At 40.8% G+C, this 19,479-nt stretch overlaps 1 protein-coding gene across 1 annotated transcript; it reads left to right on the forward strand.

The window, feature by feature from the left end:
- The first annotated feature begins 1,659 nt into the window (after positions 1-1,659).
- On the forward strand, positions 1,660-17,852 carry LOC124259105 (angiopoietin-1-like). The gene is made up of 3 exons (XM_046693199.1): positions 1,660-2,140; positions 2,675-2,750; positions 17,012-17,852. The coding sequence occupies exons 1-3, from the start codon at positions 1,847-1,849 to the stop codon at positions 17,662-17,664; spliced, it is 1,023 nt and encodes a 340-aa protein (XP_046549155.1). The 5' UTR covers positions 1,660-1,846; the 3' UTR covers positions 17,665-17,852.
- The last annotated feature ends 1,627 nt before the right edge of the window (positions 17,853-19,479 follow it).

Consider the following 19,479-nt stretch of genomic DNA (forward strand, 5'->3'; position numbering starts at 1 on the left):
AAGCGTGACATGCTGTTCGCATATTTGAAGTTTTTATTTAAAAAAATTTTTTTAGCATAATTATTAAGTTTATCTAAAATACAAGTTTTATTTTGTTGTTGGTTTTGGTACGTCTGAGGATGCATGCTGGCTTATTTCAAAGAATGATATTAATGAGTAATGAGTACAGTACAGACGGATTGATAATTATTCAAACATGTTTCTTTCCTTGTGGGGCGGTGGGGTAACCTAGTGGTTAAAGCTTTCGCTCGTCAAGTCAAAGACCCGCTTTCGATTCCCTACATGGGTACAATGCGTGAGGCCCATGTCTAGTGTCTCCCGCCGTGATGTTGCTTGAATATTGCTAAAAGCGGCGTAAAACTATTTTCACTCACTCACACTTTCCTTGTGAACATATTATTAAGAAGAAAATGATGCTGTTTCAACAGAACTTAATGTACAAACTTTACAATTTAATGTACAAAAAATGTTTTGGCACGTAGCAATACCAATTAACTTAAACGTTAACAAGAAATGGTAGTTTTTAAATCATTTGATGTTCAGATATTTAAATACTATTCACAATGGATTGAAGTTTTAATTTGGGCGTAGTATGACATTTGTTTGGAATTGAAATTAAAAAAAGATTTTTTTTTTTCCATACATTTGAAACGACCAGATATCTTTAAATTCTAATCAAAGAGTTAAGTCCTTAATTCCTTTACCAAATTTATAGGTCCGTATTCGTCATGCAAACACGTCAAACTTTAAACCACGTATTCTACTCAGGTTGTTGCAGTATGAGCATAACTAGATATCTCCAGGACCTGCGTTCCCGCGGTGGGGTAGCCTAGTGGTTAAAGCGTTCGCTCGTCACGCCGATGACACGGGCTCGATTCCCCACATGGGTACAATGCTTGAAGCCCATTTCTGGTGTCCTCCGCCGTGATATCGATGGAATGTTGCTAACAGCGGCTTAAAACCAAACTCACTCACTCACTCACTCACCCACTCCTGCATTCACCCAGTACATCATTTTTTAAACTGAAGGTTTTCAATTCACAAATCGCTTACAGGCATACATTTGCACCGTATCTAGCTTTTCCGTATTTTCAAAACCGAATATTTCTGCGGCATACAGAAGAACAGTCCCGTGTACAGGGTTTTAACATTTATCAGCACATTTATCCATACCCTTCTGTATAATCATATCAAATCACCGGCACACAACATCAAAGATATTGATCCTTCAGTCAAATGTAATGCTTCATTTTAATGCACAAACAGTCTAAGCGAGATTATTGTGATTTGTACATAAATATCGATAAATCTATAACACCTCACGGGCGTTCATCAGACCTTGAATTCATACTAGTAATTTAACCATTAATTATGCTCTTTATAAGGTCGAGATATACGTTTCAGGTTGCCATTCTATATAAGGCAGATTACACGTGTAAAGCACGCCCGTAAACAGGTTGTGCCTTATTAATAATGAGCTACATATTGGAATTTTCAAAAACAGTCAGGTTTTTAGAGAGATACCTGCATGACACAAAGGCGGTATGAGTGTTTGATGTTCCATCTCTGAAACACTTCAAAAAATGTTTTTGGCAAACACACGGTGAAACATTTTAAATGTTACAAGTAGCGTTACATATAATTCGTTTTAAAAGGAATACGAATCATTCTTCTTACTTGACGTCAACTCCTGAATCAAGAACAGGCGACGTGATGTTCGATTTTTCCATTGTTGCATCCAGTGAACGCATTTCTGATCATATTACCGAAGCGGACCGAGAGAATAGCTGTATGGGAATATTCCTCTTTTGAATAACTTGTTGTTGATGTAAAATTAAACTCAAGGATGAGGTTCATAGGTTGTTTGATCGTGCTTCTAGCCATAAAGTTTGGATGCGGAAACAAATTTTCAAATTTTCGTAAAACTGAAGTATTTGATGAAGTCTTGGATGTCGGTCTGAAGACCACGATCGATGGTGTTGCTTTGATGACATGTGCCAAAACATGTTCTGACGACGTTGACTGTCGTCGTGTGAAGTTCTGCGAGGATGACCACGTGTCCGGCCAGTGCAAGATGTACGAGGATGGCAAGGACTGTCCCCACGAGGCAGATGGACGCGAATGCACGTGTTTTCAGAAGGTATGACTGGTTTTGTGTTGTTTTCGTTAAGTGTTTTCAGACTAGTGAACATCCAGGCTTGCATTTATAACATAATATTGTAATATGTCCCAGCAGTCACGTCAAAGGCCATTTCCTTACAGGGTTTCATTGAATTCCGGTTTAGAATTGGTCTTCAGTAACCCATGTTTGTCGTAAGAGGCGACTTACGGAATCGGGAGGTCAGGCCCGCTGACTTGGTTGACACATGTCATCGTATCCCAATTGCGTAGATCTATGCTCATGCTCTTGATCACGATATTACTTAGTGCGGCGTTAAACAACAAACCAACCAACCACTAATTAGGTGTTTCCAGCATCCCTGTAACCAAAGTTTGTTTGTTGGTTTCTTTGTTCAACGCCTCACTCAGCAATATTCTAGCTATATGGCGGCGATCAGTAAATAATTGGGGACGTTCTGTTGATAATCGAGTCTGGGCAAGAAAGTCCAGAGATCAACAGCATGTACATAGATCTTCTGTATTCTGTATTCATAAGGTGTAGATGCATTTACAGATGAGGCAATGTGAGGACGCCAACTGCGCGTGTGCTATTGGTTTATATGGCAACAGCTGTGAGAAGGTCATAAAAGGTACGTATTACTTTTGTGAACTCGAATGATGATACATAACATTGTTCCAAGAACCCTTCGATCCCAAATGAAAAAGACGTTTTGTTCATTAAGAACATAAGATGCTTTTTGGATATAATTCGAAAAGCACTTTTCGAAACAATATCGATTTAATAAAGTTGTCTGAAAACAAAGTAAAAATAATTGTTGATTTCACTGAAATGGTTTTACATTATATCGAGGACTCGTATTATTTTGTTCTTCCACATTAAATTGACGCTCCGCAGTATAACTGAAATACTGTTGAATGCGGCGTTATATAGCACTCAGAAGATATTTCTGCCAAGGGCAGAGTTGATGGTAGAATTCCCACTAAATGTGTTCATGAATCACTGTCAGATAATGATAAAATCAGGTGAGCGTATTCTGCCCTATCAGCGGCACGTCATAAACACATGCAAAGGTCGGTCAATTATTCACCCAAAAGACTGACTGAGAGACTGAGTTTTGGTTTTACGCCGCTTTTAGCAATATTCCAGCAACATCACGGCGGGGGACTCCAGAAATGGGCTTCACATTCACCCAAAAGAAGGGAAGGTATGGTGCGAGTGACAGTAGGGAACTGCATCTGACGTTATTTTTGTTACGTAAGTCCGCAAAATAAGATTTATACAGTTTTCCAATTGACAGTACATAAACAGCTCTTTGTTTAATTACCCAGTATGCCAATGTGAACCTGAGTATTTCTTTACTGAATTATATATACTGATCGAAGATCGGGCATACATGCATTTACTGTTGTCAATAACGCACCAAAGACTTACTAGAAATTAGACAGTCATGTATATCTCAGTTGTTAGTTTATAGATCATGGTACATATTTGAGTTGGTTGGTTGGTTATTGTTTAACGAAATTCAACAGTATTCCAGTTATATGGCGACTGTCTGTAAATAATTGAGCCTGGACCAGACAATCCAGTGACCAACAGCATGAGCATCGATCTACGCAATTGGGATACGATGACATGTGTCAACCAAGTCAGCGCGCCTGACCACCCGATCCCGTTAGTCGCCTCTTACGACAAGCATGGCTTACTGAAGACCAATTCTAACTCTTATCTTCACGGTTCGGTACACATTTGGGGCGGCACAAAAAAAGATGTGATTTAAAAACCGGCTGAAATAAGAGATTATGTTGTTTTTTATAATGTCCTCTCATTGCTGTAAAACTAACTAAAAGACTGGCATGTGACGAGTGTCTATGGCCCTACGCAGAATTCTGTTAATATCACCGCGGGTGTCACCAGAAATTGGATGTACCCATGTGAAGAATCGAACCCGGGATTTCAGCGCGACGAGCGAACGTTTAATCACAAGGCTACCCCACCGCCCCTTAAAACCGAGGCAGTATCAGTATATTTGACCATGACTATAGAAAAAGCTTGATCATAATTTGCTCTAAAATTCGTAAAAGTAATTCTTTTAGACACAAAAACATAGTATTACCATGAAAATATTGATCTAGCCTTACGTAACAATGGCTGTCGATATTCTACTGGAGCTATGCACGTTCATTGTTCAAAACAACGCCATTTCAAACATGATTAAATCAATTTTTCATCGATCACATAAAAATCATTCTCTCAGACTCTTCCATGCCCTACAATACGGATTTTAAAAACTATAAACTGTTGTTTCTCCAGTATACTTTAAGGTGGTTTCTTTGGCAATGGCGTTGGGGTAGCCTGTTGGTTAAAGTGTTCGCTTGTCACACCAAAGACCCGGGTTCCATTCCCCACGTGGGTAAAATGCGTGAATCCCATTTCTGGTGTCCCTCGCCATGATATTGCTGGAATAGTGCTAAAAGCGGCGTAAAATTAAACTCACTCGCTCCTTCGGCAATGACTTGTGCCAGCAAATATACCACGTAAAATATGCTCAAGAACGCCTTATTTCTTCATCTGGCTGTGGTTGGTGGGTTGCCTTGTCTGAAGTAGTAGGGCAGCGGGGTAACCTAGTGGTTAAAGCGTTCGCTCGTCACGCCGAAGACCCGAGTACAATGTGTGAATCCCATTTCTAGTGTCCCTTCAACGCCCCTTCCAGCTTAGACACTCGTGTACTCTGTAAGCCTGTGTCATTTTACCACTCCATTCCAATCCATGAAAATGCGGGCTAGAATTGGTCTTCAGGAACACGTCAAAACATTGATTACACAACAGTCTCGTTTCCTGCTGACTGGGTTCTGTCCTATTACGAAACTTAGTAGAATAACCAGTCCAGAATTTTTAGACCAACTCATTCAACTGGATATATAAATATTAATCAGTATTATTTGATACATCTAATCACTTGTATATTGCAACACTACGCTCCTTCTAATCCTTGCAAACACGTCGTGCCGCTTGCTCTGTCGTACAGCCTGCACTGACAAACGGAAATATGGAAATCGTGGAAATCCCAAAACGAGGCTCGGCCGCTAGAAAAGTTTGGCGGTCTTGTACAGCCTTGATATTATATCAATCTCATTGTACGTTACACAAATACACGTAATAAGCGCAAAGAACACATAACATGTGTAACCAGTGAGCCAGATGAATTGTGAATCATTTTACGACTTCATCAAACAGGGGCAGCCTATCATGCTGCCTAAACCTCGCCATAAAATATAGAAATACGATTTTTCTAAAGTTTAAAATTAAAATTCATTTGTAAATACCATTTTCTTATGAAATAAGGAATTGGAATTTTGTGTAACCACAGGTGTTTGCAGTGTCTCTTCGGCTCAAATAGGTCATTGTCTGAATTGGTTCGATCATGAGATTCTTGTTTCGGTTTAATTCAGTCCGTCGTCAATATGCCAGATATATGAAGGCGGACTGTACGATGTCAACCAAGTTGGACGCAGTGGAAGCTGGTAAATACGTAGTCAAAGGACAACAGAGCACTTTTCTTAATTGTTTTTACAGTTTTATTCCAACGTGTTTATAATCTCCAATATGTACAAATATATTTACAGAAATAATGGTGTGTCTCTTCACTTTCACACGAGGAAATTCGGATCGGCTGAAAAGTAGGCCAATGTCTAAATTGGTTCATGAAACTGATTCGGTTCGCCTTGCTTGTCGTGAGAGGCGACTAACGTTATCGGGTTGTCTCGCATGACTTGGTTGATACATATGTGTTCGTATCTAAATCGCGTAGATCGTGGTCTGTCGACAACAACAAATAATCCGTCCAAATTACTTGTCGACAGTCCGGGGAAAGGGGATGATGTTCTACAGGAGTGACTTCACGCCCAGTGTGATTCTGACCTTCATGAATGTTGTCAATCAATGTAACCCGCACCACAGCATTTGTCATTTTGACAGTGGTAACAGTAGTAGTTATTTGCTTTATTTAACGTCGCACGCACAACTAAGGTATTTCGGCGACGGGGTAGTACACTTATTAAAAAATGAGGGGGAACAAAAAATAGAAATTTTGAAAGAGTGATGTTACCACCCAAAGAAAAACCAAAAAACAATTGAGCACTAAGGGAAATTTGAGGGTTGGCGGCGAATTAAACAGGTAAAAATATGAAATAGGTAAAGAGTAATAGAGATAGATGTAGTGTAGTAAATGGTTATTGTTATTGTTTTTACAACCAACCCATGTTTAAAAACATATTTATTAAGTGAATAATGGTAAGCATATAAAAGGTTATGAACTTGATAAAAAGAGAGAACTAATTTGAAAAGTTAAAAGAACATATATACATATTTATAACAATTTTTAAAGTGGTAAAAAGTGGTATTATTGTTTTTGTTGCTAGATTGTTTGGTATAATTTTGTATGAATGAAATATTGAGTGAGTGGTTTAATTAATTCGGGATTTGTTAGAATGTGCTTGAGATCAGTAGAGTTAGCATTGTTGAGTGGCAGTGGTAACAAATTTATCATGATCTATTATATATACCCAAATGCTAAATGTTTTCAACAGCATTTCGATAATCCTTCTACTCCCAATATCACAAAATAATGTGTAAGCTCTCTGTTTCTTTCAGGTGTTTTTGCATGTTAAACTCCAAAATGGTAATCCTTCTGCTTGCAACTTTACTTCTCTTACAAATTGTTAAAAAGACATTCTCTTTTTTAATTAATTTATCCATGATACAAGCATAGTCACTTGCAAATCACTAAGCAAACATTCTCTTTAATTACTTAACACGTGTGTTGACCACGCGATATCTACAACTTTAACTTCTGTATTTCCCCTTTAACCTCCCAACGGTGGTACAAGAGTACAAAAGCATCTGATTACTTAAAAAATGACAAGATGGGGCACAGTTAGCATTTAAAGTGTGATAGTATACTATTAATAAACATCGATAGCTTTTTCAATTCTGCTGTTTTCTTTGTACACTTTAGTTGCTTGAAGGTAGCCAGATTTTTACATTTAAAGTATTGCGAAGGAATATAGTTTAGTCTTATATCATTAAAGTAACTACATCTCAGTAAATAATGAAGTTCATCAGCAATTGCGGGGGAGTCGCATAACTTACATGTTCTATTTTATCTGGTTATGCCCTCCCAGCGGCCGGTCTCAATGGGTAGAAGCATATAGATAGTTAATATTTATATTTTCATGATAATTTTATGTGAAATGAGTGTTTCATGTAACGCTATAAGTCGTTGGAAGTAGTCAGTGATGTCATTGTTAAAAGAAGTTATATTTCTTTGAGCATATCTGGCTGGATACTATTATTATCTGTAAATATAATAACAGAATTAAACTTCATCAAGTTCACTCCATTCTTCCACAGAGGAGTCATCAGTGTCCAGACGAATGACAACTGGATTAACTGTTTGCTCCTGCAAGCCATCTTTGAGCCAGTACTCTTTCTCCACCTTCTTGACATGTTCAACACATGCATGCCAGCGTGCAATGTCAATGTCACATATAGCAGTGTTGACAATGTGCTTGACATCATTCAACTTGAATGATTGATTTTTCCGGGCCACTGTACTTTTAAGGTCTCCCCATATAAGTTCGATTGGGTTGAGATCACAGTGGTACGGTGGTAATCTCAAGACCGTGTTGGCGTAGCATGTTGTCAATGTTATATGTGGGTGGAGGTTTGTTAGGTTTAATCAAAGAGTACAACTGTGGTTTAGTGACCTTTATTGAAAATTGTATATTGTTATTTGTTAGCCATTGCTGCATATCTGACTTCTTTGTATTGGAAGTTGGGCACCTATTGTTTGGATCTCGAACACTGTGATAGGGAGCATTGTCCATGACAACAAGACTTTTGTAAGGCAGAGCTGGCAACAATTGTTCCTCAACATACTGTGTGAAAACCGTTGAGTTCATTTCTGTATGATAGTCCCTACCATCTGTGCTCTTTGACCGAAATACCAGATCACACCCAGGTAGGAATCCACGGTGGGAACCAGCATGAAGAACGATTAAACGTTCACCTTTGCCTGTTGGTATTTTCCTACCATCACTGGGATCAGTGGGTAGCCACTGTCTGGCAGCAGTATGGTTTGCATTGATCCAGGTCTCATCCAGATATATAGGTTCGAACCCATCCTCTCTTGCCTGCTTAATTTCTCTCAGATAGTTACACCTTATTTTCACAATATCAGATCTCTCACACATTACAAGTTTCTGGTTTGCTACCTTCTTGTACTTGTATCCAAATTTGAGCAGTAGTTTGCTTAGCATAAACCTAGAAACATTAATGTTGTGATCCTCTGCAAGGATGTGTTTTAACTTTCTTGTGGACAGGTGTTCATTTCTAGCAAATAGCCGGCGAATGACATCTCTGATGACCCTGATGTCAAAAGAATCTAACTTTGGATGCCTACCTTTTTGTACAAGGTTTTGTTTATTGGTTGTTGGTTTATTTTTCACAATTTTTAGCACGATGTTCTTTTTCATGCCAAGAGCAAAAGTTGTACGTTTCATGTAATCCGACACCTTATAAATCGGTTTGCTACGTTTGCTCTCTTTTTTAAAAAATTAAACACATTTCTAATTAAACGTTTAGCATCATCTGAATAAGCTTTCATGATGACAGCTAGAAGTAGTCAATGTGAATGATCCAAACGGTCTATCACTGTGCAGTGCACAGGTAACTATCATGAACTGCACGTGCTTTTACCTTTATGACCCAACACTGCCGCTGTTACAGGTCATTGGCTCCCTCCCTATGCAAGCTGTCTGCGTTCTGCTGTTTATTTTGTTGACAGTTACATAGACAGATTCTTTAATACAAATGCATAAAATGGGTGATTTACAATGTGATTAGGTTGTCTGACAAAACATCCACTTGCACAGTTTGAGATCGATTGGGTCATTGGATGAAGAGATATTTACAAAAAACCGGGTCCACATGCATTTCATGCCAAACTATAGTGTTGGGAATTGGTTAAAATCTCATAATTGATGATTGGTTCATTACAACCGATCAATCATCGAAAATAATTGGGTAGCATCATTTATAAAAAATTCCTGTTTGCACAAAGACATAAAGAAAAAACTTGTAAACTGAGGGGCAAAAGAAACGTCCCCGATCATTTTTGTATCATAAAATGATACAAACACGTGCAATTCAATGTTGAAATGTTTGATATAATTTTTGAACATATAATGCAGACTGTCATTACAGAACAATTGAAACAATTTGCTGTAAGTAGAGTTTTTGTGACGTTTTTCACAGGAGGTTCAAATGTCCGGTTTTCGATCATGACAACACATGCACATCAGTACTGACAGAGTGTCTTTGAGTGTCCAACTCCTCAGTAGCGAGTGTGTCCACCTCTTGCAGCGATACATGCTGCCACACGACGTCGTGCAGAGTGCACAAGACGTCTGATCACGTGATGTGGGATGCGACGCCATTCTTCCTGTAGAGCTTGAGCCAAAGCGTTTCTTGTCTGTGGGGATGTTGACGTTGCTTCACCTGACGGCCGAGATGATCCCATAGGTGCTCAATAGGTGATAAATCGGGGATCTTGCTGGCCAAGGAATGACGTTTACGTTGTTGTTGTTCAGGAAGTTCCGGGTAACAACAGCAGTGTGGGGAGTAGCGTTATCCTGCTGAAACAACACGCCTCGATTCTGCTGGAGGAAGGGTAACACGACAGGTCGTAAAACAACATCAGTGTATCGACGGGCATTCAGGTTTCCCTCTATCACCAACAAGTCAGTCTTCCTCTCGCCACAAATTTCCCCCACACCATCACACTACCGCCGCCAAACGTCTCAACTTCCTGAACGCAACAACGTGCTGTGCGTTCGTTCCGACGTCTGTAGACTCGTACCCGACCATCAGCTTTGTTCAACTGGAAGCGGCTCTCGTCACTGAAGAGTACCCGGCGCCAGTTCCGCGGCTGCCACTGCCGAACTCTACGTGCCCAAGCCAATCGACGACGTCGATGTTCACGCGTTAACGTCACGCCCCGGAATGGTCTGTAGGCTCTGATACCGAATCGGCGGAGTCGTCTGGATATGGTCCTTCTACTGACTGGATGGGTAAGGCTGGTTGTTGCTGATGACGTCACAGTCAGGAATCTGTTGCGCAAGTGAAGCACCCGTAAATGGCGGTCTCCCTGAGGGGTGGTTACGGGTGGTCTCCCTAGTCCTAGGCCTGTCTGCAGTCCGACCTGTTGTTCTGAAGCGTGTCATCAGTCTGGTGATGGTTTTCTTGCTGCAACCCATGATTCTTGCAACGTGACTGTGAGAAGCACCCAGCTGCATCATCCCAATAGCTCGTTCTCTCTGTTCTGCCGTGAGTCGAGGCATGTTCTTTGTGTCCAACGTATTGAAGTGATGAATTCGAACAGTCGAGCATAATTTTTATACTGTACTCTCATACGGGTATGTTTCCACAGAAGCATGCAAAAAACGTGAATAAAAGCAATTTTCATGCTTACAAAAAACTCCACGTGGATTTCCTTTCTGTGAGACGTGGGGATGCGTTCGGGAGATGTGTTCCTAAATAAATTTCCGTCATAACGAAAACAGAAGAAATGTTTTTTACAATTTTACTTTGGGGACGTTTCTTTTGCCCCTCAGTTTAGTTCTTTGGTTGTTTTTCCCGCAAAATTCACATCTTTAAAGGATGACTAGTATGTTAGGAATATAAATTTCTTGGGGTCTTTAAGATAAATTCAATCATGACTTGGACCAAGCTTGTAGTGCTCATGAAATGTAACAGACAAAGCCAACCTTGTGAAAAAAAAAGGTGTTCCAGAATTGTTTGTATTCAATTATGAGACAACATGATCCACTGCTTGGTCGTCTAGTCACTGCGACACATCTTCGATTATTTCAATTAATCGGACCACCACTAGTGTTAACAAATTCTGGATTTCTGAAAATATTACTAAGACCTAAATGATGTAACGCACATTCAATAAAATGTAACTACTTATCTTGATAGTCATAGTGCTGTTCTTGTAGTGTAACAAAGTTGTGTAAAGTGTGAGATAATTTAACGTTTGATATTTTAAGTTCAGCAAGGATGTGCCAATATTAATCAATCGCTTTACAATCTTAATTATCAGAGGATACCTTCCCGTTTCCCCGTAGGCCATGTAAGTTGGGGTAGATACTTTAAGTTTACAGATGCGTTTCAGAAACTTCAGGTGAACTTTTTCAATAATTTCCATTGATTCATGTCCCCAGGTTTCACAACCATAGCAGAGAATGGGAACAACCATTACATCGAAAGCCCGGATTAAACTGTCAATCGGCAGGTTAATATTTCTTGCCGTTTTTAAAAGGCAGAACATAGCCTTAGTTCCTGAGTCAATTAAAGTTTTGATAGCGTGTACCAACCTACCAGATCTATGAAGTTTTAAACCTAGATACATGTAATAGTCAACAAGCTCGAGTGCATGTTCTCCGAAATAGAATATACACTCTCCAAAAAAAGAAACGCATAGGGAAAAAATCAGGATATATATTGTGTTTATTCAAGCAAGCACATCTCATAGCAGAATGAACCTAGAGAGCCAAAAAATCGTACATAGATTGACAACTGCATTCTGAATAGTGTCATTACGTTTTCATAACAGTCACTGCACAAGGTGTGGCCCCAGGGAGTGTTATAGTCAGTACCTAGTGTGAGCACCACGAGCTGCTATCACTGCTCGACACCTCCTCGGAACAGACCGGATGAGACGTTGGATTCTTGCCATTCCTCCTGTAACGCCACTGCAAGTTCTCCAAGCTTCTGCGGGACCCGTTGACGTTGACGTACACGTCGATCCAGCTGATCCAAAGATATGTTCTATGGGGTTCAAGTCTGGGGACCTGGACGGCCATGGCAAGACATTAATGTTCTCATTGGCTAGGTAGGCCATTGTCACACGTGCCGTATGGGGTCGGGCGTTATCTTGCTGTAAGATCTCTCGCTGGCGGTTGATGATGGGACGCACGTGTGGACGAAGAATCTGGTTGATGTACCGGTTTGCAGTTAGATTCCCCTGAACCAGCACTAAGTCGGTCCTATCGGTGTATGATATGCCACCCCACATCATAACACTCTCCCACTGAAGCGATCGACCTGTCGTACGCCGTTAGGCGCGTAACGTTCATTCCTACGTCGGTACACACGTTGTCTTCCATCATGGTGTTGCAGGATTAACCGTGATTCATCACTGAACCAGATTCTCCTCCAGTTAGCCAGATTCCAGGGCTGTACGGTGGTGCACCAACGGTAGACGTCGACGTCGATGTAGACGGCGCAACACAGGCCCAACCATAGGGCGTCTCGCTCGAAGTCCCGCCTCTCTCAGACGGTTGCGGATCGTTTGGTCGGATACTCGACGTACACCTGGCACATGTCCTGCTGTATCCGTGGCTGTGGCTTGCCGATGACGTAGGTGGAACACCCGGATCCTGAGCAGGGGTGGTCACTCGTGGTCGTCCACTTCTTGGGCGATCTCGCGTCGAATTGAATGCTGTATAACGGGCCCACAGACGAGATATTGTGCTTTGGTGGACGTTATAATGACGTGCAACGGCAGACTGGCTTTTTCCAGCTTCCAGACGTCCAATAACAGTGTTCCGGTCAGCGGCATTCAGTCTTGGCATTTTGCGTTGTTCATTCCTCATCAATATTTGTGATACAATGGAGTAAATGTATCGGGCTTTTATAGTCATTATCTCTACTGATGAATTCCACTCATTTCACGTGCACTGTGATAAACATGTGCGTTGCACGCGAGTTTCATGCAATTTCTTCACAATTGCTTACAACTGTTACATTAAGTTTTTTTGGTTGTGTTTGCGCGACATAACCATTAAAAATCACATACATCACATCATTCAACCATAAACATAGTCTATAGATCGATTGCCGATATGAAAATGCAATAGAAAAATCTCAATCCCCCTATGCGTTTCTTTTTTTGGAAGAGTGTATGTACATTTAGAATTTAGAAGGTACTCCACCACCAAATATTACAATGTTGGTTTTGGATATATTGACATCAAGTTTCCACTGCACACAATACATACGGAACGAATTTAATAATCTCTGGAGTCCATTAGGACTTTGGCTAACAAGTACTGCGTCACCTGCATACAAGAGAAAAGGTGTAAAACAACATTCACATCTAGACCCTCGATCTGAACACCATCACATTTATCATCAGAAATGTGTGACTCAAGATCATTTAAGAACAGTGAAAACAATAGTGGTGATAGGTTTTCACCTTGTCTTACACCACACTCACTTGGGAAGTAGTCTGAATAATTATTATTTGCACATACGCATGGTTTAATGTTTTTGTACATATTTTGTATTAAGTCAAAACCGCCCATGTATACCTTGCTTCAATAGTTTATGCCACAAACCGACTCTCCAAATATTATCAAACGCTTTAGAGAAGTCAATGAAAGCACAATATAACTTTTGTTTACGTTTTTTGAGCAAATTCTTCAACATGTTTAAAACAAAGATATTATCGATTGTGGAAAACCCTTTCGACACTCCGGGTTTTATATTCTGTCGTCGGTTATCATATTTTTCATTTGTCGACAGATCGGGCTGACACGCACTTGATTGTCCGATCCAAACTCAGTTATGTACAGACCGCCGCCATGTAGTTGGAATGTAGCTGAGTGACGCGTTAAAGAACAAACAAACAAACAAACATGCCATTGTGATGTCGGTATCATACTAGGAGTCTATTATAACAGCATGACAGGTGTGTTGTCCTGTGCGTAGAGCTCAGGTCACAATCAGTTGAAGTTAAGCAACGTTGGTCGCGGACAGTCCTCGGATGGGTGACCGTGTTTGGCAGCTTGACCCCTGAAAGTTTCTAGGACTTCAGTCCTGCCCCAAAACGAAGCACTTGTGAAGCATGTGGTCTCACCTTAGGCAAGTGAGTTTGTTTAAAATTGCCTCTGTCCACCCGGCAGTAAAATTGGGTACCTGGTATGATACGATGGTAGTCTGAATTTGAACCTTGAGCGCCTGACAGGCGACCGGTTGTATTCTCCACAGGGAGTGTTCTGTACTCGTTAAACGCGCAATATAAATGGACTATTATTATTATTATATGATCAAGAAAGAATTTTTCGCGTTCATTTAGTCGGTGAATATTTAAATGTTAGATTTAAAGTGGTTAGATGGTTCAATAATGTTCGCCGTTGGGGTCTCTTTTAAAATGGATTGTCAAATCAATACATTAATGTTTTTCTTCAACTTTACTGTCGTCACGCTTAGGCCAGGAAGTGCAGCAAGTGAAATCGCTAAACTTAGGATGACAAACAGTTATTGGGAAAAGTTAGTTCAATGACGGTAATCCGATATTTACCTCATGTTTACTGTAGGCATCAACTCGCTCACACAAATGGGTTTTTTGTACTTTATTAAGTTAGAATGTACTGTTACCTTACAATGGGATTCTGAAATATTGGTATTGTAGTTGTTTAAAGATTAATGTTTCATGGGGAACAGCTCAAAATGAATTCAGTCTTTCAGTCACGTAGTGGATTTTAAAACATATCCTCTTTCCTCTTTTCTCAAAGATGTGCACAGCGTAATATCCACACTCCTTAGTTATGTAATGCATCTAACGGGTGTGTATATAGACAGACATTTTACTCGTTTAATCAATTATCATTGTTGTTGCATGCAGTTCACTTTCATTTACGTAATCTGTCTGAAAGGATCTCTGTCTTAGTTGATGGATACGCCTTCCTCTCCCCGTCGCTTAGATTGATTCTTATATAATCACTTGATTGTCTTGTATAGACTCGATTACGTTTAAACCACAGTCCCACAGTAAGGGCATTGCTGAATGCGGCGTCAAACAGCAACAAAACAAACACACACAAAATAATCATTATAAATTATATTATAATAATTTATTGCTCATTATGTCTGATAGACTAGTCAATTTCTTATTTTGACTCAATGGTTCCACGCGTTGTTTTAGCGACACGGTTTCACGTCATTGTGGCGTTATCGTGTATATGACACATCGTGCTGTTTAAAGTAGTTCGCTCTACCCCCATGTGTAGTATAATAAAGTACACTTTTGCACTGAACTATTATAGTTAAAGTGCGAGGACGCTTGATGTTAGCCGAGAGAAGCAACTGCAAACCCAGAAAAGGGGTGCTACGCAGTAGTTAACTGTAGGAGACTGTACGAGGTGATGACAACTGACATGCATCGTCAATACAGTGTGACGTCATAAAAAGTGATTTGATCTTTTAGCGAAGCATATTAGGATTGACGTCATTGTGGCGTTATACTGTATATGACATGGTATGCTGTTTGACGTCATTGTAACGTTATCCTGTATATGACACAGCATGCTGTTTGACGTCATTGTCGCGTTATACTGTATATGGCACAGTATGCCGTTTGACGTCATTGTCGCGTTATACTGTATATGGCACAGTATGCCGTTTGACGTCATTGTAACGTTATCCTGTATATGACACAGCATGCTGTTTGACGTCATTGTCGCGTTATACTGTATATGGCACAGTATGCCGTTTGACGTCATTTTGGCGTTACACTGTATATGGCACAGTATGCCGTTTGACGTCATTGTCGCGTTATACTGTATATGGCACAGTATGCCGTTTGACGTCATTGTAACGGTATACTGTATATACCACAGTATGCTGTTTGACGCCATTGTAACGGTATACTGTATATGGCACAGTATGCTGTTTGACGTCATTTTGGCGTTACACTGTATATGGCACAGTATGCCGTTTGACGTCATTGTCGCGTTATACTGTATATGGCACAGTATGCCGTTTGACGTCATTGTAACGGTATACTGTATATACCACAGTATGCTGTTTGACGCCATTGTAACGGTATACTGTATATGACACAGTATGCTGTTTGACGTCATTTTGGCTTTACACTGTATATAATACAGTACGCTGTTTGACGTCATTGTAACGTTATACACTGTATATAGTATGCTGTTTGACGTCATTGTATATGACACAGAATGCTGTTTGACGGCATTGTAACGTTAGTGAAGTATGAATACCCCACTCACACACATTATACTGACTCCGAGCCGACCAGTCCATCATCAATGCCGAGCGCCAGGCAGGGATCAACAAGTACCATATTTTAACGTCTTTTGGTATGACGCGATCGGGGATCGAACCCGCGACCTTCCGCTCTCCGGGCGGACGCTCTAACCACTACACTACATAGGCGGTGTATGGTATTTGACATAAATGTAGCTTTATAGTGTATATGCACAGTATGTTGTTGCCATCAATGTGGCGAATCTTGAGAGGCATACAGATGTCAATGTAGACTAATGCTTAGTCTCTGTATATAATTTTGATAGTAACAAACAAGCCCATTTAAATTGAAAAGGAGCCCCAGGGAGACCAGAAACTCTAGACTTGCTTTATTAAGGGCTTTAGCACTGCAGAGAGGGCTTGGCAGTGGGGAAAATAATGGGGTTCATGCAGGGACTGTGAGACAGACTAATGTCAATGTGGCGTTATACTGTATATACTGTTTCACGCCACGATAACTTTTCCCAGGGTTACGGTAGGCTTCGACCACAACAATACTTAAGCCGAGTCCAAAGCTCGTTTTCTTTTCAAAACTTGGTACACCTTTCGCAAAACCAATTACATGTAATGTCAACTACAAAGTTGCATTAGATACTTCTGCCTGAAATTGTACACAAGTGTCAATGATATCGACCTACGCTGGGCCCTTGACCCGCAGCTAATGCATCATGAATACCGCAGACAATACACCATCATTAATCTTTCTTCCAGACTGCAGTGAAGGCAAGAATCACGGACTTGAGAATCTGAAGGAAAAACTCTCCTACATACAACCAGATGGTGCCGAAGAGCCATTTGAAGTGCTCTGCGAATTTCAACATGGCGGCCTGACTGTGATCCAGTCTCGCAAGTTGGCAGCTTCTTATGTCGACTTTAACAGATCCTTGGAAGAGTACGTACAGGGATTTGGCCGTCCGAGGTATAACTACTGGCTTGGCCTGAAACACATCAGTCTTTTATTTGCAGCAGGGGACATGAAATGTAACATTATGATGACGTACGAGTCGGACTTCTGTCAGGTGTATTATGACCGCTGCCATGTTGGAAACGAGACAGACGGCTATAAAATTACCATCAGTGATTACTCAACATCATTCAACAAACTGTGCGGGAACTCTTTGACCGCCGTGGACAACATTAACAACGCCCCCTTCTCTACTTACGACTCCGACTCCAGTGGTTACAACTGTACATCCAAGATGGCGGCTGGCTGGTGGTACGCGCCAACGACCAACTGCACCCAGGGCAATCTTAACGCCCCGCTTGTAGCCAGTCCCGCCCAGGGGAACGTACGACTGAAGTGGATTCTTGATAAGGGTGATACTACTTTCACTTCTTCTGTGTTCAGAATAACTGCTTTATGAACGACGTGATTAAAATGTTGAGCTGCAGCGACTTAGAAAAAAGACTTGTTTTGTTTGACTGGTTTAAAGAGTCATTGTACGTTATTAGTCATGTCTAAGGTTAGCGTTCTGGGTCTCGATCCACAAGACGTGCGTAGCGCTACGACATTCGTAAGCCTATGATAAACTATAGAGTCGTAACGTTACGAACGCTTCGTGGATCGGGACCCTGGATTGCCTGATTCTTCACAAGCGTTACCTGCCAGCACCATGTTCGTGGATTCACCAGTATGAAAATCTATAAAACCACTTGTCTTTTGTTGTTTCGAGTTGCAATATTCCAGTTTAATGACTGAGGTGACATTGGGTTTTACGTCGTACTTGAGAATATTTCGCTCATATGACGACGTGCATGCGTGTGTATTTGTATGTGCGGCTGCTTGTACTAGCCCAGATTTAAGCTGATCGGGACCCTGGATTGCCTGATCCTTCCCAAGCGTGACCTGCCAGCACCATGTTCTTGGACTCACCAGCATGGAAATCTATAAAACCAGTTGTCTTTTGTTGTTTCGAGTTGCAATATTCCAGCTAAATGACTGAGGGAAACAAATAAGGGAACGCCACTTCATTACAGTATTCCTCTTATTATTCTCAGATTTTCACCCACAGTGCAATACAAAACGCTTGTGAAGAAACCTGGAAAAGAAGAAAGGAACACTTGTGCTTTCATGTGTTCCCTTATTTTTTCCCTCAGTATATATTTGTACCAGACAATTCAATTACAAATATCCTTTTAACCTTCTCACACTTTTGGTGTCCACGTTTTGGCATGATCAGATAGATTCGTATGGCTAAAATGAGTGGTAAATGATATTTGCGGTGAGTAAATGGTCTCGCTAATACTACTTCCTTGATTAGTGATGGCAGCCAGACATCCACAGTGGATATGCCATCTTATCTGGTGGACTACACGTGAGAAAGCAGCGAGAATGTTGTTTTTCTAAGCCAAGACCACATGATATTGCTTACTTTCGCATTGACCCGTGAAGATCCGGGTTAGAATTGATCTTCAGTAGCCCATGCTTATCGTGAGAGGCGACTAACGGGATCGTGAAGACTCGGGTTACGATGTGTCTTCTGTAACCCATGCTTGTTGTAAGAGGCGACTAACGGGATCGGGTGGTCGGGCTCGCTGACTTGGTTGGCACATGTCATCGTATCCGAGCTGCGTAGATCGATGCTCATGCTGTTGATCACTTGAGTGTCTGGTCCAGACTTGACTATTTACAGATCGCCTCCGTGTAGGTGGAATATTGCTGAGTGTGGCGTTAAACTAAACTCACTCACTCACTACTTCCGCAGTGGTCGGTGTCACTTCTGTCACTTTGAGACAACATGGCGCTGATTACGAGCCAGAGTGTTAGGTATATATTGTCCTTTCAATGTTGTTTTCATGACTGACATTGTTATTGATTTAGTAGCATGTACTAATACAGAGGTTTGCTAATGTAAAGAATATTTGTTGTTGATTTTCTTTATTCTATAGTTACTTTGTATAGTATTGTGCAAATAAACCTGAAATGTCTCAAAACTCCTTGCAGCGTATCTTTTACGTCATTTGTTATTAGACCCGTGAAGACTCAGGTTAGAATTTGCCTTCTGCAACCCATGTCGTCGTAAGAGGCGACTTGGCTGACACATGTCGTCGTATTCCAGTTGCTTAGATCGATGCTCATGCTATTGATCTCTGGACTGTCTGGCCGGGCCTCAATTATTTACAGACCGCCGCCATATAGCTGGAATATTGCCGACAACAAACAAACAGTATCACATGTT

The sequence above is a fragment of the Haliotis rubra genome, unplaced genomic scaffold (genome assembly GCF_003918875.1).
Source record: "Haliotis rubra isolate DU_JTF1 unplaced genomic scaffold, ASM391887v1 Scf71, whole genome shotgun sequence".
NCBI classification, from domain to species: domain Eukaryota; kingdom Metazoa; phylum Mollusca; class Gastropoda; order Lepetellida; family Haliotidae; genus Haliotis; species Haliotis rubra.

Bases quoted from the DNA above. Each gene is read 5' to 3' on its own strand.
- LOC124259105 (XM_046693199.1), top strand. From the start codon at position 1,847: ATGAGGTTCATAGGTTGTTTGATCGTGCTTCTAGCCATAAAGTTTGGA. The intron at 2,141-2,674 runs GTATGACTGGTT...ATGCATTTACAG, and splicing joins AATGCACGTGTTTTCAGAAG to ATGAGGCAATGTGAGGACGC. The intron at 2,751-17,011 runs GTACGTATTACT...TCTTTCTTCCAG, and splicing joins CTGTGAGAAGGTCATAAAAG to ACTGCAGTGAAGGCAAGAAT.